This window comes from Dermacentor variabilis, chromosome 2 (genome assembly GCF_050947875.1).
Source record: "Dermacentor variabilis isolate Ectoservices chromosome 2, ASM5094787v1, whole genome shotgun sequence".
In the NCBI taxonomy this organism is placed as follows: domain Eukaryota; kingdom Metazoa; phylum Arthropoda; class Arachnida; order Ixodida; family Ixodidae; genus Dermacentor; species Dermacentor variabilis.
In genome coordinates this window covers 111,199,408-111,221,903 of record NC_134569.1, presented here as the reverse complement: position 1 = coordinate 111,221,903, position 22,496 = coordinate 111,199,408, and the positions used below count along the sequence as shown (strand labels likewise).

The 22,496-nt window shown below is 44.0% G+C and overlaps 1 protein-coding gene across 2 annotated transcripts; it reads left to right on the top strand.

The window, feature by feature from the left end:
• Window positions 1-4,782: 4,782 nt before the first annotated feature.
• icln (chloride nucleotide-sensitive channel icln) lies at window positions 4,783-17,887 on the top strand. 2 transcript variants are annotated; one of them, XM_075681713.1, is made up of 8 exons: window positions 4,783-4,976; window positions 5,282-5,416; window positions 8,129-8,277; window positions 9,627-9,704; window positions 10,730-10,804; window positions 10,891-10,995; window positions 13,653-13,741; window positions 17,379-17,887. In XM_075681713.1, exons 2-7 carry the CDS (start codon window positions 5,298-5,300, stop codon window positions 13,724-13,726), a joined length of 600 nt encoding a protein of 199 aa, XP_075537828.1. In that variant the 5' UTR covers window positions 4,783-4,976; window positions 5,282-5,297; the 3' UTR covers window positions 13,727-13,741; window positions 17,379-17,887. The 2 variants fall into 2 exon arrangements, with proteins under 2 accessions (XP_075537828.1, XP_075537827.1); XM_075681712.1 differs by having other exon boundaries at window positions 4,783-4,982.
• Window positions 17,888-22,496: the final 4,609 nt, after the last annotated feature.

Below are 22,496 nucleotides of genomic sequence, written 5' to 3'. Positions count from 1 at the left end.
ACCATTCTTTAATAAGGTTTCTTCTTCTTCAAATATTGCACAAGACCTATGGAAATGATGCCTTAAAGGAAAACTGTTCAAGTGGGTTCAGCATTTCAGCGAAAGTCGTGAAGAACCAAAGGATGATGCAAGATCGGGATGCCTCTCCACAACACGTGAAGATAAAAACAATGATCATTGGGTTTTCTTGTGCTTAACTAGAACTATATCAGAAGCACTTGGTTAGGGAAATTCGTCTGTTCACTGTATTTTAACTGAAAATTTGGCAATGAAGAAGGTTTGCACTAAGATGGTGCCAAAATTACTGACTCTTAAGCAAAAGTTGCAACGAAAAGAAATGCATTTGGAATGTTTGATTAGAGAAACACTTCAGATGACAGCAATGAATTGTTGAAAAGGGTCACCACCAGCGATGAAACCTCGATTTATGAATACGTCATGCTGAAGTCGCAGAGCAAGGAGCAGAAAAAGAAAGATGAGCGAAGACCATAAAAGTGTGAAGATCAAAGCAAAAATCAGTCATGATGATTTTTAACAGCAGCGCTGTTTAAGCTTTTAGTTCCGCCGTGGAGCGTTACCAGAAAAGTCAGCCCAGCTGTGCGCCGCCTCGCGTTGCCTAGCAACCACCTGCAAGAGCACCGAGCCACGCGCGAAGGGCGGAGTAATGACGTCACAAGAGAGTAAACGCTTGGAACAGCCGGCACGGCGACACACATCTCGCCACCTCTACTCAGTGTGTTACGTGCTGCTATGCTGGGACGATGAGTACATGAAAGCTCTAGGACGCGGCACCTTACCAGGAAGAGCGCCGTGCTGCCAAGTGAGAAGCGATGCGCCGCCGCCGCGATACCGGCCTGCGACTGCTCGAAAACTTCCAGCGTCAAGCCCGCCGAGACAACTTCGCCGAGCCTACCACAACCACGAAAAACTTGAAACGACTTAGCCAAGCCTACCAACAACTTAACAAAACCTACAAACAACTTAGGCAAATCACGTAAAAGCTAGGTGATCGCTCCGCTGTTGACTCCAGCCTTGCACCACTAGTGCAAGCTGCGCACTTTTTCTTGTTTTTTGCCATGGAATTGTGCACCACGAATTTGTACCTGAAGCTGAAACTGACAATGCAGCTTTCTGCGTGGAGGTCTTGAAGCATCGGAAAGCAAATTTGTTGAAAGAATTGGGAACGGATTGTGCACCACGACAATGTCCCTGCACACACTGCATTGATGGTATGCGCGTCTTTGACATGCAAATCAGTCATTCAGTCACTGGACTAGATAGATTACTCTTCCTACAGCCCTCTGCGACAGTTTTTGTTCCCCAAATGAAAAAAAAAAAAAAGTGGAACCAGTGCATTGTGTCTAATTGTGTATTATTTTGAAGGTAGCCACGTTAATGTATCTAAAAGCTTGTGAAATAACTTTCTTTAAACATAATGCATGAACTTTCGGGACGGGCTTTGTAAATAATTTCAAAACTGCTCACTGCAGTCTTTGTGCCTCGTTTCGCACTATTCCATTTCAACATGCACATCAGTCCATTCGTTGTCATAAGGCACCTCCGCGTTGCCTGCAAAGCCCTCTGGTTGCTTTTTTAAAAGGTTTGAGGGCTACGAGGACAAATGTCTAATGCTAGGCGGCGATGCCGGCGCGGATCAGTTCTGCTTTTTCGATGAGCACGCGGGAAGCACTGCCGGAACAAGACCAGAGGCACGATTACTGCGACAGCGCAGTTTATTCTTGAGCAAGTTTCGATGTCTTGTACTGTAAATAATCGTCCATTCTGAAGAATGACAGCACAGTCTCATGCACGACGCCTCCGTCAAAGAGCGGCTTGGTGTCGAGTAGTATCAGTTTGTCGTCGTCAGCGGTATTTATCACTGGGTCATTTGACTTCGCCTTATGAGGCAAGTGCTCGATCTTCAGCGTGTCGTATGGATAAGTTGTCACTGTTGACGGTATGCTGGTGTTCTTGCTCATCGCCGATAGTACCGACTTCTTGAACTCTCCAGCAGTTAACGCCGAGGACACGTCTCGCATAATTACGTGCCATATATTTCTGTGCTCAAATGAGCGTATCACACGGACAGTGAGTATCAGATGGTCCCGGGGACCATCTCCCGACATGATCAGCTGGACTTCCACAGATATTTTATATGAACCGATGCACGCCCGAACGGTAACACTGAACTTAGTGTCACACATTGCTCCCCCCCCCCCTCCTTTGGCTTCTGGATTGGATTGGCGCGGCTCGCTACGTGCTTGCGCGCGCTTTTCCGAGCGCAGATTGCTGTGCGCCTGGTTTCTGCACTAGGCTTTTGTACAGTTGCTTTTTCGAGCGCAGATCGGTGTGCGTCTGGTTTTTGCACTAGGGTTTTGTACGATCGCTTGTCGCTGCTTTCCATTCGGCGCTGCTTGGTGCAGGCGCACAGACTTGGTGCGCGCCTGGTCTTTGAACACATCGCTCGCTGCTCGCAGTTATATATAATTACGAAGTGAGCAAAGTGAGCGTCGCTTAGCGCGGAAGTGCTGCGCCGCGGGCGTACCGTGTATGTAAGCGCGCAGCAATGCCGGGAAACATTCATGCAAAAGCAAAGGGTCAGGAAACTGCGCTTTGTTTTCCATTACTTTGTCATGTACCTTCACACTGCGTAGCGCCGAGCGATCGCAACAAACGCAGAAATAAGTCTTTGCAGCGCGTGTGGCCATTAATTGACTCCCACCCCACAGCCATGCGAGGTGCGACTCCAGCAGCGGTGCAGTTACCCTGCAGCCGGCTGAGAGGAGGTGGCGCTTCAGTTTCTGCATGCCAATAACATTCCATTCTTTATCGTGTCAACGCCCGTGATTGGGTCCTCAAAGTTCACGCTGTGGTTTAGTTTCCCATTGCAGATTGAGGCTCGCTCCGTTAGCATCCACTAAGTTCGGCATGCAGTTGTATGCGGCATATTCATCACTGTGGATGCATGGTGGTCCACGGTTCAACGTAGGCTGCAATAATGGGGCCTAGCGTCGCCGCGTCTCGTCTGTCGACCTTGAATAGTCGGAGCTGCCCGGTGATCACGCAGATCATGCCGAATACCCATGGTCCACGATCTGCAATGCCGCCGTGATTTTGGCGGCTCGGCGGAACGTTGTCGCCCGTCATCAGGCGGCCTCGATTGTATTTTCTCTCGCCGCGAAGGAGGCATTCATCAATTTGCACAATCCTCCCGGGGCCACCGAGTGGGGGTCGCGCCAGCAGCTCATCCCGCACAACCTCACGAGCTATCACGGGCGTTCACACGTGAAAAAAAAGAAAAAAAAAAAACAGAAAGTTATTGGCAGCAAGTGAAGCGCCACCTCCTCTCCGCCGGCTGCAGAGTAACTGCACCGCTGCTGGAGTCGCACCTCACATGGCTGTGGGGTGGGAGTCAATTAATGGCCACACGCGCTGCAAAGACTCATTTCTGCGTTTGTTAGAAGCGATCGCTCGGCGCTACCCAGGGTGAAGGTACATGACAAAGTAATGGAAAACAAAGCGCAGTTTTCTGACCCTTTGCTTTTGCATGAATGTTTCTCGGCATTGCTGCGCGCTTACATACACGGTACGCCCGCGGCGCAGCACTTCCGCGCTAAGCGACGCTCACTTTGCTCAAGTGCGAGCAGCGAGCGATGTATTCAAAGACCAGCGCAAAAAGCAGGCGCGCACGAAGTCTGTGCGCCTGCACCAAGCAGCGCCGAATGGAAAGCAGCGACAAGCGATCGTACAATAGCCTAGTGCAAAAACCAGACGCACGCACACCGATCTGCGCTCGAAAAAGCAACTGTACAAAAGCCTAGTGCAGAAACCAGGCGCACAGCAATCTGCGCTCGGAAAAGCGCGCGCAAGCACGTAGCGAGCCGCGCCAATCCAATCCAGAAACCAAAGAAGAGGGGGGAAGTAATGTGTGACACTAAGTTCAGTGTTACCCGCCCGAACTTGTAGCTGAAGCACTGAAGCGCATGCTGTAGAGAGCGGCTGCTGCTGGTTTTTTTTCTTTCGCGTGACGGCATGTTTTACTTGATGATGATAGCTTCGTTATTCACATCGTCAAGATTGCATATGATCTTTACAACTGTAAATTTAAAAAAATCATACACTTCTGAATAGAGTGTACTACAATATACTCTGCTTCCGTGGGCAGATTTTTATTTGACTTTATCAAAACGTACGAAACTTCACGTAGTTGTAAAAATATTTTCACTAACATAACGTATACAGCAACCTGTCTAACTAGCGCTATTGCTTCTTACGGTTGCCGCTTAATCGCAGCACCTGCTTAAAGGCTACAAAGCGGACGCCTGTCTTATGCAATATTTTTCAAACGATTCATGTCATTTTCTTTAAACCACACTGCCTTAAACTTTAAGACGGGCAACTTTTATTTATATTTCTGACACTCATCATATCTGACCATTTCACCATTGTTATTGTTGTAATAACGATCTCATTGAGATTGAGTTAGACGTTTGACTCTTCGTCCAGTTTTTCTTTCGCGAAAGTATTTGAGGAAATGAATCTGAAAAGATGTCTCAATCATGTGAAGATTTAGACATCACATTCACATAACCATCAGGCGTGTTAAAAAAAGTTATCACAGAAAAAGCCTTTTGTATACGTGCTGCACTCTTGCGTCGGCCAGCGTTAGTAAGTTGTACAAGTTCCTTCTCAGGCTCTAGTTGTACTACTGACACTTCATAAAGCATTCCGATGTACTCGTCATAGCCAACTGAAGCCTTCGTCCAGTCAACAGTTTTGTCCTTCCTCTCACGATACGCATGTGCTACTTTTGCAACAACCAACTAGCAACATTGGAAGCCGCGAAAGGCTGCACGCACGAGGCACGATTCTCGGCATATCAGGAGCGCCTGCCTTCATCGCGCACCTGGCTCCAGAAGATTCTCTTAGGAGTATCTGCTTCTGCTTCAGCCTGAACGTATTAAATCGGCGCAACGGTGCGGGTGAAGTATATTTATTCGTCTTTGTGTTGCTTCTGTTAACGGTGTAAGTAACTGTAGACTAGGGCTGTGGTGGTCGCATGTTTTGATCACTATTTCGTGTGTCTGACCAGCTGCAGCGTGTTACGGCGTGATATACAGCGTAGATATAACCCCATTACGGGCGCATCGGCTGGAGCAAATCGGTGCATGTTCTAGCTCGTATGTGGAAATAAACGCACGTAGGTGCTCATCGACGCGGGTGTGGCCGAGTGGCTTCAGTAGTGTTGTTGCTGAGCGCGTTTTTCATTTCGCTTTTACAGGTGTTCGTGCGACAACATGGTGATCCTTACCAGCTTCCCGCCACCGGACGAAGGCATCCGTCATCGCGAGGAGGCGACGGCCGCGTTTATCCAAAGCAGGGGCCTGGGCAAGGGAACGCTCTACATCGCCGAGAGGTGGGCGATGCTGGATATTTCACATAGCCCACGAAACTGCAGGAAACGTTGGCTAGTTTATAAGTACGGATTAAAGGACGCACGAATGCGCGCTCACAGCTTCTGTGTAATGACTTGGGAGACTACATACGTACTTTAGCTGGAAGGAGAGCGTAGGACCTGCAGATCAATAGCGTCTTAAATGCGACTCTTTTTCAGTGTGAAAAGAAATAAAAACGCCGTTCATTCATTCAAGTGCAGCCCTATCTGCCAATTACATAATGTCAGTTTTTATTCTGCCTAACCATTTATGAAGCTATTGTCTTAATGCTGCAAATCTTTAGGACTTCTTATATGGGGTTCTCTCATTGTGACAGTTACAAGAGATGTTAATATTGTCACCCCTTCATTTCATTTCCTTTTATTACCTTAAAAACCCCTTGATAGGGGTATTACATAAGGAGTGGGAATACATTAGTACATAATTTGCGTAATACATAACTGAACATGCAAACAACAAAAAACTACATGAGCTAAAGTGTTACATATGTCAGCGCAAATACATAGACCTAAATAATACAAATTAAAGTTGCATGAGCATATAAGTCTGCTAACACAAGTCATTTTCATTGTGAAAAATGCGCAGTGACACTCCGTGAACGTACAAGGGCCAATGATGGCGGCGATTTGGTGGGGCAGGTTGTTCCAATCTGTAGCGGCATGGCAAAAGAATGAGGCAAAAAAGGTAACAGTGCGCATGCAAGGGCGGCTCACTTCAAAAGTGGGCCGCCCTCGCATACTACTCTTGAGTGGTATGTAATGGCATTCTGAATGTTCCCTAGGCCTTCTCGTGCCTTTACACACATACACACTACATAAATACGTGCTTATGACTACTTTCACTCTATACCTCACGCGCATGATATGCGTTAATGGTCACGACACAGAACCTGGACCTTAAGTTGTTTCATCTTGGCACCTCATTCACCACGTGAGATTTAAGCTTTTACCGATAGATAAACGTCGTACCGCATCTCCCTATTCCGTTAAATGTGTGACACTTGAAAGAACCACCTTTTAGGGTGAAATGTGCAGCATTATATCAGGTGGCCACCATGACACAAGCTATATACTCTCTGATTTATCTCTTAATGTAGCATTTCTAGAACATTCAGTTTATATTGCCCAGTTCCTCAGATGACATTGACTTTCAAACTATGATTTATTTATGCATCCATCAGATTTCCCTCCTAAACCCAAAGTATACATGTGAGCTTGCTTTCAAGGCTGTAGAAAAGCCTGTTATCCTCCATTGCAAAAGAGGGGGGATACACTGTTAGTGTTCCCCACTTTTCTTTTCCAATGTTACGCTTAACCCTGCTGTAACATTGTACACTGCATAAATAGCCTTCAGGGTGACTTGCATAGGCTGTGACGGATGTGATGTACAGAAGTGCTACCAACTCACTTGGCTTCAAGCACAGTGGGAATTGAGTGCATTCTTCATTCTTATGAGACCAAGCAGACACTGGCAGACAGTCACAGCCTAAATGTGCACCTCAGCCCACATATTCTGAGGCATTATATAGCATTCCCGAAAAAAAAAAAAAAACAATTCTGTGGTGGTATAATCTTGCAGGTGTCTTGTCTCATATGCTCAAAGTTTGTGCACATTTATTTTGACAGGTTATGCAATATCTTTTCCAGAGTCATTACTCACTTTTTAGTGCTCAAATCTTGTATACAGATAACATCTTATGGTGTGTGTGTGTGTGTGTGTGTGTGTGTGTGTGTGTGTGTGTGTGTGTGTGTGTGTGTGTGTGTGTGTGTGTGTGTGTGTGTGTGTAAGACCACATTTCCCATCTCTACTTCTGCAGTGTGTCTGGTGGGTATGAAAAACTGCTGTCAGTTACAAATGTGGCTCTCAGAAAGTGTCTTCATTTGGTCAAGAATGTTATCATCACTGTTCATGAATCCCTTCTACGAATGTGTGCATGTTTGTGCAACTTACCCAAGCTTTTTGCAAAGTAGATATAAAAACCTGTGTGTACTGGAGCCCATGAGTAACCCCAAAGAAGAACAGAGCCAGTGTTTATGTGTCCAGATTGGTGGCTAGTTGCTGCCTCCATGCCCTTCTCTCTTGCATATTATGTCACAAGCTATTGAGAGTATCTGTTGAGGGCACCATCTATTGAGCTTGCAGCACTGACTGTCGCAATTGTGACAATACTGCTGTAATTTGATGTCATTTCCTGTAACTTGTTGTCATGGCACTGCTGTCATTGGCAGTAGCACACAACTGCAATGGTACGAGCACTGCAGTAAAAGAATAAGAGATGAGCAAGAGCTCATGCAGTTGAGCGATGTAGAACTGGCCATCGACTTTTTGTTTCTTTGCCGTGGCGCTCTAATGTTTCTGTCTGTTATATGGTTGAAGTCAGTGCTCCCAGCTGAAGCAGCTACATCATTGCAGGGACTGAATGCAAAAGCAGCCATATTCCTATATTTCCACAGATGTTAAGGAACTCTCGGCAGTTGAATTTGTCCGGAGCCCTTCACTATAACCTTTCTAATTAGCCATGTGCAGCTTTGTAACATTGAAACCAACCATTTAGAAATAGATGTTCTTATTACATTTGCAAAGCGTAAGAATAATCTCAACCTCCATTCATTCTACACGGAACTTCACTTTCGCATTGCATAGCCTCTCATCATGTACTCTGATTAATGCAGCCGTGTCTCATGGGTTGGCCAAGACAGCTCTGGCTTTTCACTGGAGTACCCGTCTGTGGCACTGCATGCTTTGTCACGGGACCTGCGAGCCTTTCCAGAGGAGTGCCTCTATCTTATGATTGACGGCGATCTGGGTGAAGGCGAAGAAGGTGAGTATGTTAAGCAATCATCCTATAACATTGTTCAGAAACAAAGCCTGGGAATACGTTTATTATGGGTAGCCATCATTATGTATCTGCTGGCTTCAACACTTATGTTCAAGAATATTTACACATTGGTGTAGAAGTGGCACTTCTTTTTTCTGGTAATATTGACTTTGTGTGGTGTAAAACAAAAGAACATTGTTGAGGTGGCTTATCTCTGCAACTATCTAAATATACACTGATGTGCACTGTAGCATTTAATAAATGACACTGCAGAAGTTAAATTGTAAAAAAAGTTATATCTAATACCTGTGCCACATGTATACAGAAAATGACATTAACATCCTAATTAACTTGCCATTCACAGGGTGCCGTACGGACATGCTTAGTGACGTTAAAACTTAAATGTCAGTCGTGGCGTTGTGCATACTCCTAATTCACTTGGCCATCAAATGCATACTGTCGTTCCCAATGTCTCCACATTCTGACGATACTAAACGAATTTGTAGCAAAAAACAAATAATATATTCTTCACTTTCTTTTAGGAATAGCTCTTTTTCGGGGCATAGTGCATTCTCACTTGGCCATTAAATGCATCGAACGCTTTGTGTCCAAACAGTTTACGGCTGGGTGCAAATGGGACATTCCTGAAGTAAACTACATGAAGTACGGCTAATAATGTTTTTCACACCATTTCTTAAACGTTTGCTCCCTCAATAATTTTTCTTATGGTATTATGATTGGCACACAAGCTTAATCATTTCACTGCAGCTATGGTCATCGCGACATTTAATGTCATTAAGTATGTGCACCTAACAGTGACTGCAATATAATGGCATTGAGAAACTAAAGGCCTTACACTTTTAATGACATTAACCTCACCCATGTGGCACCGGTATTAATGTCCAAGCTTCAGTGAAATAATACCATGATAATAGTAATGCTCACCGCAATTGTGAGTGATTCAGCATGCAAAACAATGTCAAAGTTTGCGTTTTCTTTCACAACATATGCAGCTTGATGATATCATCATGTACTACATTGTGGCACTGTGCTTGAACTGATTTGTTCCTCGTACTTGTGGAAGCACTTCCTAGACCATGGTGTATGCTCACGGGTGCAGTAACACTTGCTCATATCGGTACCATTTACTCAGTGCAGTATCGCTATTTTGTGCTAATTTGGACAGTAGACAATTTTTTTTACTATAATTTTGTTCGCTTATGTGCAATATACGTAAGTTGTGGTACACACTTGTTTGCTTAGGGGCGTTTAAAATCTGAACCTGGTTTTGTTTTAAGGGTGCTGTAATTTTCTGACATCTTGAATCACTATTCACTCCCTCCACCACTCAGAGTCCAGTGAGAATGGACAGGACGATGATGAGCAACCTGCGTCAGAGATCCGCTTCGTGCCTGACGACAAGTCGCATTGTGAGTCGATCCAGCTGTTAAAAGCATGCATGAGCATTCTTTGAAACGTGATGGATCCCATGTCTTCTTACCCACATATGCATTTTCATTCTTGTAATGTTAGCTTTAGTCCTGTCATTTCCAGCCAATTTATGTTAGAACTTAACACCGGTAACATTTTTAATTGCACATGAAAGGAGAGGCTAGCACTGGTGTGGCACAGCATCCGTTTCGCTGCAAGAAGCACTTCATTGAATTACAGATGGCTGTCTGTTGAAAGTAAGAAATCTGTTTACTGTTCAACTATAATATTGGAGATAAATATAGAGGAAATGCAGGGAGGTTGGGTTAACGAGATGCAAATTTCCAGTTTAACACTCTGCATGAGGATGGGGAAAAAAAGAATGAGAAAAAATAAGCAAGCAATTCTTAAACTGTGCATAAGCATATTCCAACCAGAGCTTTTCAATCATATTAGTTACAAAACTGATATGTGATAGTTGATAGGATAGTTGGGAGACTCGCCATATGCCCTCTGTTTCACAATCCAGACAAAGTGCTTGCCAAAAAAAGCAGGAAAAAGGGAGGGACTGGGTCTGTTGATTGTTCTGTCCCCTACGTACGACCGAAATAACTATAAGGTGCCACATTTGTAGCACTGCAGCAAGGAAAATGAAATGCATGTACAAACAATATACAGCCGGTGCTTCTTTATTTTTCCTTTCTTTTATATCTCGATTTATTTCAAGCACTTATTAAGAGGTGATAAGTGGCAATACATCCAAGCAAGGGTTTATTTGGTCACTCTCTGGTGGCACGTCAGACTTGGAATCCTTGCAGATTGACAGCATGCCCAGAGTTCAGTATGGAGTTGCATAACTGAATTTGTTACTGTATTTTTGCTGTATTAACACTGTGTCAGCTGAGTAATTTTTCTTCCTCCGCTAGCTGAAATATGAAGTAAGCAAACAAAGAACACGTTTTGCTGGTTTTGACGTTGCATGCATAAACAGGCAGCATGTGACTGTGTCTGTTGTTCACCACAGTGGAAGCCATGTACAAGGCAATGTCAGAGTGCCAAGCCCTGCACCCAGACCCTGCTGATGTTGGTGATTCAGATGGTGAGTCTTTCGGGTCTTCACCAAGTGTCCATGGATTGAGTGAGCCGCCATCTTGCATTGGCATGTGCTTCCTTGTCCTCACGCAGATGATGCCGTTTATGAGGACGCCGATGAGGAGGATGAAGGGGCTGAGTACGACGTTCGAGCAGCTGAACAGCAGCGCGGCTGCCACCAACTCGAAGCTGATGCAGGTGCTACCATTTTTTCTGACTGGGCAGCTTTTCTAATTATTTACATGCTATAAGTATACTGTATGTACATGTTGTCAGTGCTTATCTGAGAGCGCTTTTGTAATTAAAAAAAATCTTTGCACTTGCACAACCACTACAGGCTGCCAGCAGATTTACCAAAAAGTGAGACATGGATAAACTTGTGCAATCCTGAAAAAAATTTTCAGATCACTGAAATTTTTTTCCCCTGTTCGGAAAATGTTGTCCAGATGTTTCTATGCCTCCAGTCATGTTTTATTTCCTCTTTCTGTTAATACTTTTTTACATGCTTGTTCACCTCCTTAATTTATGTAATTAAACTTGCCAAGAGATGGAATTGGCTGGCATGTGAATATTTAAATGAAGATGCTTTTTCCGTTGTCCTATTCATAATGTAGTCACAGGGGCCCAGTATGTATTTTTGATGTTTTGTGATAAAAGACAGTTGTTGTGCATGTGCAACATTCAGTAAATCGCTTGAGCTTTTGCATATGCCATTTTATTTTGCTGCGACCATCTGACCCATTTTTGAAGTTCACATCCTGTTAAGTTCACTGTAGCGGGCCTCTGCACCGCAGGTGTGGCTTAGGGTAAATTTAGCTGGCGTGGTAAGAAAGTACCATATTAGCATGAATATAATGCAACCTTTCTTCTTTCCCTTTAGCTTGCTTGTATCAGAATCTAGTCAGTTCAACCATCTTAAGGTTTTGTTGTTTGTGAAAGCCAACCCCTGGAAGTGCAATAGTACGTTCACTAGGAGAGGCGCGCAGGTCTGTGGTTAAGTGAAGGCACAACAAATGAGAATTGGGGCAGCGGTGTAAAGTGGTCTGGCAGCCCGATCTGCTACTGCAGTGTGCACTGGCCTTGCTCCTTGTGCATTGCACTAGTGTCCCTGCAAGGGCTCATTGTGATTTACACATGACACTGTTCACTAACCTGTTCACACGTATGTTCATCCACTGCTCACACATACTGTTCAGACTTTCTTAAAGGGGTCCTGAACCACCTTTTGGGCTTGGTGAAAAAATAGTCTGTGGGCAGCAAACGCTGCTGTGAACATGCGGCGCGTGGTGCTTGCAAGTGGAGTGCGAAGTCACCTTTCTTTCAAATGCTCTTTTCAGCACAAGCCTGCTCCTCATTCTCTTCTGGATGCTTTATTTCGTAATAAATCAGGTTCCCATATGCAGCTGTTATTGGCCAATAGCCAACGTCAGTCAAGAAGGGTGTTTGGATCAGTGCGCTTCTTCCTACTGTTACCATATATATTTATTGATGATCGATAAACAGGCTGAAGTAAGCAGAAATGTGCTTTCAAATTTTGATAATAATTACGTACTTCCCGAAGAAACCGACTATCGTTTGCTCAGGCACGCTCGGCCATGGCCACCCACGTAGGAATTATACTTTTGTGCTTCAGAAACGTACAAGTTGGATGTGGCTACTATCCGTCGGTCAAGCTGGTAAAGAACAAAGCCGGTACGCACCATGCATGGTCAGAGTGTAACATATACACGTGAGCACAAACTCAAGCCCTGTTGCGCACAAATGATTACAGTTGCATGTAGCTGCAGTCTTCTACGTAGTGTAGATACTGCGGCCGTCGCAACGTGCTGCCACGAGTCCATTGGCTAAGCCTACTGCGACTCACTGAGGACAACCGCATTTGGTTTACATTTGGCCCGTTGTAGGTGCCAAATCGGAACTAGTAGCGTCTACGTTAATATCCGTGTCATGCTGACAGAAGGCGAATCGTAATGGCCATGCCCCGCACCGCCGTAGCCTTCGCAATGCAAGGCATTGAAGAGATAACGGGAGTATAGCAAAGAAAGTGTGTGATGCCCAATAACTCAAGCTTCTGCTGAATGCATTGAAGTACTTTTTGTGGCAGAGTATTTATGGAATAGCCCATTTCAACTTCAAATGCATTTTTCCTCTTCAATAAAATGTGGTTCAGGGCCCCTTCAAAGTTTGAAGGCTTAGTCACTTCTGGTCTGCATGAGCATGTGCTGGAGAGGAGAGGAGAGTTGAGGCATGAACAGGGCGTCTACCACGAGGGAATACCTGGAATTTTCAGGGAAATTGTCAATTCTAAAAAATTCATCAAAAGAATAGGGAATTTTCACTATGGCTGCCTTGAATCAAGGAAATTGGTGCCCACAGTGGTTATGTAACAGTGAATAGTACGCAAAAAGGAAGTGAAGTTTCCAATGCAACATTATACAATCTGCTAATAATGAAGTCTTTTGCTGCTTTTCTAAGTTTTATCCTTGTCAGGTAGTTGGAATATCGTCAAACACGATTCCATCAACTGAGACTGCATCCCACCTGATGTGCAGCTTACTGGCTGTAGTTGTTCAATATTATAAGCTGGCATAGCAACTTGGCAAACTGTAAACTACCACTTTCTTTTTTTTTTACCTGATAAATATAGTCATTGAAAACCCGGAGAATTCGAGGAATTTGAGAATGCAGACTAATAGATGTCTCGATGAGGCACCCACACGTGTTGCCGCAGTGCTCAGTACCGGCACTTCTTCGTCTTTGTTCCTGCACCGTGCTTGTTGGAAGCAGCAGTTGCAGAAGCAACTTTATTTGTTGTGGTTTCCTGGCTGCAAGTGTCATTTGCATTGTTTTCGCAGGTAATGGTGACTGGGAGGCTGGGGATGAGCCCATGGAGACGGGTCAATTTGAAGATGCAGAACCAGACCATTGAATCTAGCTTCATTCAGTAAGTAGTATACTACACTACTTGGCATGGCAAGCTCTCATTCGGCCAGTTAGATTGGCTGGCAACCTTTCTTAGAAGGTTCTGCTATAGAGTGGCATTGGTGTCAAGCACAAATAACCAACAGCCTTTTGAAAAATGTGCACAGCTTTTCTCTGTAGTGTTTAACTACATAGTTATTCTCTCATGACTACCTGACTGAGGCACTTGCATGCACATAGCCTACACAGTTTGTCTTGTGGATGCAGGGTGACAATCTTGTAGGTGGGCCTCTTTAGAAGAAACTGCAGAAAGCAAGGATACACTGTTACTGCTCTGTGACAACTGTGATAACTGTAACAACTGTCAAAAAAAAAAAAAAAAGCCTTGATTCGTTGACCACATGTAATTGATGGATTTTATGTGAGGTAAATCCCACGTAGGAAGGAAAGAAATAGGAGGGGGCATTGCTCAGTACGATTGAAGCCAATTGAGTCAGAACAGCCGGCAGAACAGGATAGTCGGAGGAGCGCATATCGATTAAAGAAAGCTACCAGGAACCAAACATTCGCAGCCAATAAGCTGAGTTGGGCCAATCGAGGTAATATGTTAAGCCTGTTTTTAGAGGGGAAAGGCGGAGGGAATGGGCTTCTCGAAGAATTGACTTGCCAAGGCTGGCCACATGACGTAATAGTCCTCCTAGTTTATTTCCTTCCTCCGTGGTAGAACCTAACAAGGTGACATAGTCGCTATGGCATTGTGCTGTTGAGCGCGAAGTCACAGGTGTGATTGCCAGCTGCAGTGGCCACATTTTGGCAGGGATGAAATGCAAGAACACTGGTATACTTTGATTTAGGTGCATGTTGAAGAACTTCAGGTGTTCAAACTTAATTAGGAGCCCTCTACTACGGTGTCTCTCAAAACCCTCCGTGCAGTAATGGGAGGACAAATTTTTAAGGGGAAATCGGGCTTTAATCCCAGACAAGATGAAGCAGCTATTATGGGAAAAAATAAAATAAGGCACATATGCCTTTCTTTCACTTCTACATTTTGTGAATACAATCAACATCCAATTTTTCTGACTCCTTAGGGACCACATTAACTTCAGAAAAATCAAGCATTCCGAAAAAAATGATTGCATGCCTTTTACTGTTCTCAAAGGCTTAAATCGCCACAGCCATGTCTGAAATAGCTCTGAAGGCTTACCAGTACACTTATGAAGCATTTCAGTACTTGTACTATGGCAGGAGATGGTAGGTTCATGCGTTTATAATCAAGGAACACATACTGTCCCGTGACAGTGTCCCCTTCGCACTCTTTGTATGGTTCACTTCTAATCTTGCATGCTTGACTGCTTAACATCACTGTATTGCTACAAAGCTATCTTTTGGCAACCTGTATTATGCATCACTTCTTAGAATTCTGATGTGCTTTCCGCGCTTCAAAATGGAGACTTCAGTTAACGCCATTTCGGACCTGCAGTCACAGCAAAAAGCTAGAAAAATTAGACGGTAAAAGGCTTCAGCGTCCAAAATTTCATATGTCCTTATGCATTTGCTCTAAGGGTTACATGGCAGTGCTGCGAAGGCATCCAAATTATTGGAAATGTCCAAAAAATTTGTTTTTGACTGTATGCTAATTCACCTTACTTTCTTTTCATGCAACCAGCTGCTGAGACCAGGCAGGAAAATGTTCAAAGATTATTGCATTGAACAAACAGATTCATGTCTTTTTGTTACAGTATTCTGCTTACTCCTAAGACAAGATATAAAGAAACCCTTGCAATCTGTAATTGAAATAACAAGAACCTAGTGAACATTTTGATTCAAATGGCACATCACCTGGTGTTCATCATATTCATATTGTTCATAAGAATGAGTCGCTTTCTTTGTTCTCATTGCTGCCCTCCTGATTTTTTATATGGCAAGAGTAGGGTAACATTTGTAACATTGCTATTAAGGGTCCGCTAAGAGTACATGAGCCTTAATTCTGCGCTTGGTCTCAGTTGCGCTGACATGGGTTTGAATAGGCTGCACATTCTCATGTGCACAAGGAAAGGTTATAGAATAGTTCTCAAACTGGTGTAGGGCATCAGGCCCCACTGCAACATGTTTGATTGACGTGTGCAGAGTTCAATTCTTGAGTAGCTGAAAGAGAAAATAGGGTGCGAATAACGAGGAGGTTGTTCCGGCTTGCATTCAGGTGCTGGGCAAGTTGCATGCGTCAATGAACTAGCCCCAAAATCGCGTTGTCTTATGGAATCGCTTAGGGCTAATGGCATTCCGTGACAAACCCCGGTTCAAGACAATGACGTGCTTTTAGTGTTGAACTCAACAATGGACGTGCTAAGGAGGCACTTAATAAAACTTTAGGTGTGGAACTTCTCTCAATTCCTCATTACAAATACAGCGACTGCACACACGTCTATACTGATGGCTCAACTACATAAGCAGTTCCGGTGGCGCTGTAGTTATACCAATATTGGGAATAACCCAGTGGTTCAAGACTTCCCATATTACTACGTCTATAGCTGCAGAGCTCGCAGCTCTTCACGATGCGCTTCATGTGATAAATGCTGAAAGTCCTCGAAAATGGGCAGTCTGCTTTGATTCGAGTGCAAAGTGTGCAGTCGTTTCTCCAACATTGAACGCACGATCAGTTCACATGCAAAATCGGGGATGTTGTCCACCACTTCAGAGAAAATGGCTATGATATCTTGTTTAAATGGATACCAGGTCATTGCGATGTCATTGCAAAAGATGACACAGATAAGGCGGCTCGGACGTCAGACAAAGAAGACTGCTGCATCCCCATTCCTCTCTCAAGGACTGATGCTGCGAGGCAACTTCGCATTCTAACACACACGTCCTCCTTAGCAGAGGGGAATACTGCACAGACTTTACCCTTCACTGCAACTCAGACCTCCGGCTGGACTGCACCGACGTAAATCGTCTCTTATGTGTCGGCTGTGGCTGGGAGTTGCCTTCACGAAAGCTTACTGAGCATTAATTGTAATGGCTGATAGTCCTGTATGTGATGTTTGCGGATGCAAGGAGAACATTGACAACTTATTGTGGTACTGTCCTCAATTTCAAGCACAAAGACAATCTTTGTCCAACACATTGATGAAACTAGATGATCGTCCTCTGAGTGAACAGACAGTACTACTAAAGCGCCGTCCCCACCTATCATCGGCTCAGAAGGCAGCGAAGGTGCTTTTGTGCTTTCTGAAAACGTCTGGTTTTCAGGAGTTGCTTTAACTCAATGAATGTCTGTGCACGTCTCTATACCCACGCTCTCCTCCTTCTCCCTTCCCCAGTATAGGGTAGCCAATCAGACTCCTGACTGGTTAACATCCCGGCCTTCCTTGTATCCCCTCTCTCTCTCACTCTCTCTCATTACAAATAAACTTTGAGCCATCGTTCTGAATGCAATTAAAGCTCAATATAATGAATTATATAAACAGACATAAAGTAAATAAAAAATGTTTGTCTCTGATATTGTGTAACAAATATATGCTTACAATGAATATCAGCTATAATAAGGGTATTTTTGCATTGAATTTGAATCATTGCAACAAAGTCTGACTATATTATGCCGGTCTGCTTAGGAACCGTGGGTTACAGCTTTTGTCTGAAGTATGTTGCATTCTTCATTTCAGCCTCGCCGGATGCTTCCGCTACGAAAGGCACTGATATAAGGAGAATACATCTTGTCATTTGCATGAAGAGACAGCAGCGTGGTCCATTTCACCAACCGTTGTTGCATGAGGTGCTAAACCTAATGAATAGCTGGGAGGACATCGCAAAGTTATCACTGCTGTTTGACTTCACAATGAGCGACACCCTGCATTTGTTTGCCTGAAGCTATCGCCCTGTCTGCATAGAAGCTGAATAGACATTGCCAGCTGCCTTGTTTCAAGTTAGGAGATTATGGGGATTGCACAGGAGAAGCAGAAATATATTATGCATATTGAGGCAGTTTCACTGCTGAACTTGACATCACATGATTCATTGTATTTATCGTTTCCAGTGCTACACTTTCACTCAGCCAAAGAGGAAAGCGTGTAGACATGTTTGCGTATATGTGCTGTATGTCCTTTATGTTTGTCTTCGTCTCCCTTCTGAAGGAAGGTGTCAGGACGCCAAATAAACTTTGTTACTCATTCTGCATTTTGTCTCGTGACTTTCATTTGTAGCATTGTGTGGTGTATGGGTTATGTAACCAAGAAATTATCAAATAAGTCGAGCCTCGATACAGTAGTGTCCTTTGAAAGCTGGCCTGTTTAAATAGCACAGTGAAATCTTGTGTAGCTTTGACTGGGAAATTATATTCTATTGAAAGCCATGCACCAACTAGCCCCACTTTATTCAATTGAAAGTGGGAAATTCTGCTCTGTTGAAAATGAACTGTTTGCTGATGAGCTGTCATGTTAAATTTGCAATGAAAACTTGCTTGTACTTTGCTTGTACAGTGCAGTCCGCCTAAAATAATGCCAAGAACAACAAAAACTATGATTATTATAACCGATCATCGCTATATCTGGACTGCCGTAAAAAGAAGCTGCCGAACATACCTTTGTAGCTCCGAAACCAAATTTGCCACTTGCGCTAATAAATAGACTTATAAAGTAGACTGAAAAATAAAAGTTTATACAAACAGTGTATCAAGTATTAGGCACACTGAAATAATCTGAAATCTGCACTTGCTTTTGCGGGAGTTTTAGGTTCATTACTGCGGTATGTGTCACATCCAGCTGCTCTGCAAACACTAGCGGCTATAATTTAGTGTGCATGAAATCAGTGAGCGACTCGATAGACGACTGCCCTTTGCATGGACATCAGGGTGAGTGTCAATGGCTTGTCATGGCCATTCTCAACGCCGCCATCTGTTGTGACAACTATCGCCTCGTTGGAGATCTCTTTGCAAAACCACGCAGCGCTATTTGCACTCTGAAACTCCTCCATTGAAGGAAGCGTGACCTGTTTCATTGTCGGTAGCAACATGCTCCCAGAGCTCGGTAATGTCTGTGGCTTCCACCATGTTGGTTTCCTCACTTCAGTTTTCTCAAAAGTCTGTTCTTTATCAATCATTAATACTTTTTTTCTGTATTTTGCTTGCATTATGTACTATTGTAGAAAAGGATTGGTAATGAAATTTGTTGTAAAAGTAGTGTCTAGAGCATTCAGCTGCAGAAGTCTATACAGGCCTACTAGCCAGCATAGGCACGAGGGACACCTAATGTTGCCAGCCTCTTCTGCAGCCTGTCATGTTGTGCAACTATGATTTGTGATTTCGAGATCTACAGTCGTACATCTTGCAAGTCGAAATGAAGTCTCGTCAGATACAAATGCCTTCGTTACATCCGATATTCATTGTAAAACACATTCGCTACACACCCGGCATGTCTCGAGGAAGAAGGGGCTACGAAAACCTCCTCCCCCCTTTTTGAATCTGCTAGTAACAATAGCTAAGAGTGCTCATGGAGTCGCAAAATAAACGCGAGCATTTCCTACTGTGATTGTCATGTTAAGTGTTTCGCACATTTCAGTTGGACGTGTTTGTATTAGTAATCGGCATGTAGTCTTCTCTTATCCACCCATCCTCTTAAAAGAACGCATTAACTTGGGGCCAATTCCGATTTCTCTATTCAAATGTACATGTAAAATGCAGAAATGCTTCTATGAGACAACCGTTAGACATGTTTGAAATAAATTTGCTGAATCCGAGAGAAAAAGTCAAATTTTGACAGCTCTAGGAAGTAGAATTTTTATCTAATTTTAGAATTCACAAAAATTGGTAAGTTTCTGAAATTGAAGTGCGAAGTTTACAAATCCATAACCATACAGACACAAAAGCGGGTATCGCATTTTCATAAACTGCATCTATTAGAGCATCTAAAGTGGATAAATTTGATATATGAATTTACAACCACCAGAAAATTATAGTGCTATGAGGGTTTCGCAAAAAGTTCTACTCACATATTAGGGGTGTATTTCACAGCAGTGTACGATACACCAATTTTGTCTACTTTATATGTATTATTAGGTGCAAGCTACAGAATTGTGGTATCGTTTTTTATTGCCAAGTTACGACAAACTTCATACTTTAGGTCTTTTTTTTTAATATTGCAGTTTTCAACAATATTTCGTGACAAGATTGATAGCCTAAATAAAACATCTGCTACCTAGAGTCGCTATAGATTTTAACTTTTCTTTTTGAATGCAACAAACCGTCAAAATCAGTGCTGTGGTATTCGAAGAAAACGATTTCTCCATTCACGTAGGAGCTCCCACGCTGAAGCTTCCTTTTAAACAAAGAAGTTTGTATCCCGTTCCTTGGTGTAGCCGTATGCATTCTGTGCTTTCTGTTGGATCACACTTCTTTTTTTTCGTTATTTTTAATAAATGAACTTCGACACGCCCTTCAGCCACATGTCTGGTATCAATGAACTGAAGACGACTGAGAAAGCCATGCAATATTTCTACATAGGAAGCAGTTAATACTATAAAGCAAGTTTTTGTTATTGCTGTAATTAACGTGCGGTACTATTTACTTTAAAGAGAAACATTCATTTAATATTTAGCTAGAAATTACAGCTTAATTGTGACACGAAGGCATGCTATTTTTTTCCTGGTGAGTCCTATCAGTCATGTTTTTCTTTCGATGTAGTAGGAGTGTTTTAGTTATAATGGCTTCATTACAAGCTAACGTCGCCTTTAAACGCAGACCGTGTAATTTCGTCGCAGGGCCCTGATCGTAAAACTAGGCTTTGGAACTGTCCTCTATGGCTGCGACGTAGTTCCATAACTTATGCATAGACTCGGCTTTTGCGTGAGTTACGCGAGATAAGCTTCAGCATCTCACCTGTCTTCCTTTCTTTTTTATTTATTTACGCTTGATTCCGGCATAATTATCCACTGTCGATGGCGGGCTAAGTCACTATAGCAGCTAAATAAGGAATGTGCATTTTACTTTTTTTTCTGTTTTTATATATATATATATACAAACAGCTTCACTTCATGACCCGCCCCGGTGACTCAGCAGCTATGGCGTACCGCCCCTGAGCACGAGGTCGCGGGTTCGTAGTTCCCGGCCCATTGAGGTGCAAGTCAAAGAAAGCCCAGGTGGTCAAAATTAATCCGTAGCCCTTGAGCGTGGCCTCCTCTACGGCGTCTGTCATAGCTCCGGTGTCGCTTTGAAGAAGTTGATGTCGCAAATCAATCCAGCAACTTCGCCGCAATGCAAGGTACTACGCGGTGGTGCACCCTTTGCAGTCGGTGTGCTCGGTACTCGCCGCTCTCTTTTCATATCTCGTAGCGAAGCTGTTAATGGGAGTTCCACAACATTTTTCGTGCTGCGGTGTGCCAGGGCCGTGGGAAGGTGGAGGGGGTAGGGGAAGGGGTTTAGGGGGTCGAGTCCCGCCCCCTTCTCTCCGTATTTTTTTTTTTTCGTCCTTTAACTTTTTGGGGTGATACTAAAATATTCAAACGCCTTCACAGCGACCGCCAGTTGCCAAAATTTTTCATACACTGTAACTTTCCTGTTATTGCTTCCCTTTTCCTCCTTTCCTCAAGCCTTCCCTTTTACAGGGACCACCTCAGCGCTCCCTCTCCCGCCCGCCCGCCTTGTACAGCCTTGCACCTCGCCCTCCGGTTCCTTCGCGTCTCGTTTTTCTTTTTTTCTTTTTGGTGGGGGGTGGGGGTGGAGGGTTCATATTCCAGATGCTTTCCCTGCCCATTGCCGCTCGAAAAGATCTCCGCCTGTGCTAACCGCGCTTACGCGTACGTCTCTTTCAATTGCAGCGGCGAGCCGTCTGCACTCATTTGCGGAACAATGACACACCGACACGTGTCACTCCTACGCGTTCTCCAGGTTATAACGCAAGAACACGCAAAAAAAAAAAAAAAAAAACAAGCCGAAGCAAACATTGAAGGATAGCCGCGATTGTGGTGAGAGGAAGGCATTTCAAGCAATTTCAAGTGGCAGCGAACACACGCCGTCAAAGGATAATTGCTACCGCCGGTGATGCCCGGATGTAAAGAATACAGTGAAAAAGATGTGCCAAGTGTTCCCAAGCCGTGTGTAGCGCTACGCAGGCCACACAAGTGGCTCGGGCTTTGCTGGCAAGTCGATAGCAAGCACACATCTCTGTCCGTGTGGGTAGCACGCTAAAAACAAACAAACAAAAACAAAAGAAAAACTGCAGGGTGGCATGAGGGGAGACGAAAGGAAGAAAGAAGGTGGCTTTTTCTTTGCTTTCCATATAGTATAGAAAAATAAAACGGATAAGAGAGGGGAAAAAAGAAAGCACCAAAACTTACAGCAGTGAAGCCGACATTTTTTTTTTTTCCTGCTGGAATATCGAAACAAAAAAGGCTTGTAGAAAAACGGGGAGCCCAAGGGAATTCTGCAGTTTTAAGCGCAATACAAGTACCGAGCAGGATAGGACGTCAGGGCAGATTCTCTGCGCGTGCATTCTCTCTCCATTCGTGCGACGTTTTCACCAGGCAATCGCAAACCTGTCTCTTCGGAGTCGCTGGCCCTGTTTGCAGGCACGGGATTGCGGTAGAAAAATGAAAAGACACACTGCAACAACCAAGCAAGCGAAACTTGCGTCTTACTTGAAGAAATTCCGAACGGATGAAACAGGCGGAGGGGAAGAGCCACCTCCGTCAATGGACAAAACTGCCCCTTTCTCTGGACAGCCGGAAAGCCAAGTGCGTCGGAACTTCTGTAGCGACACAGGAAAACGCGCAGGCGTGCGTGAATCGTCCGA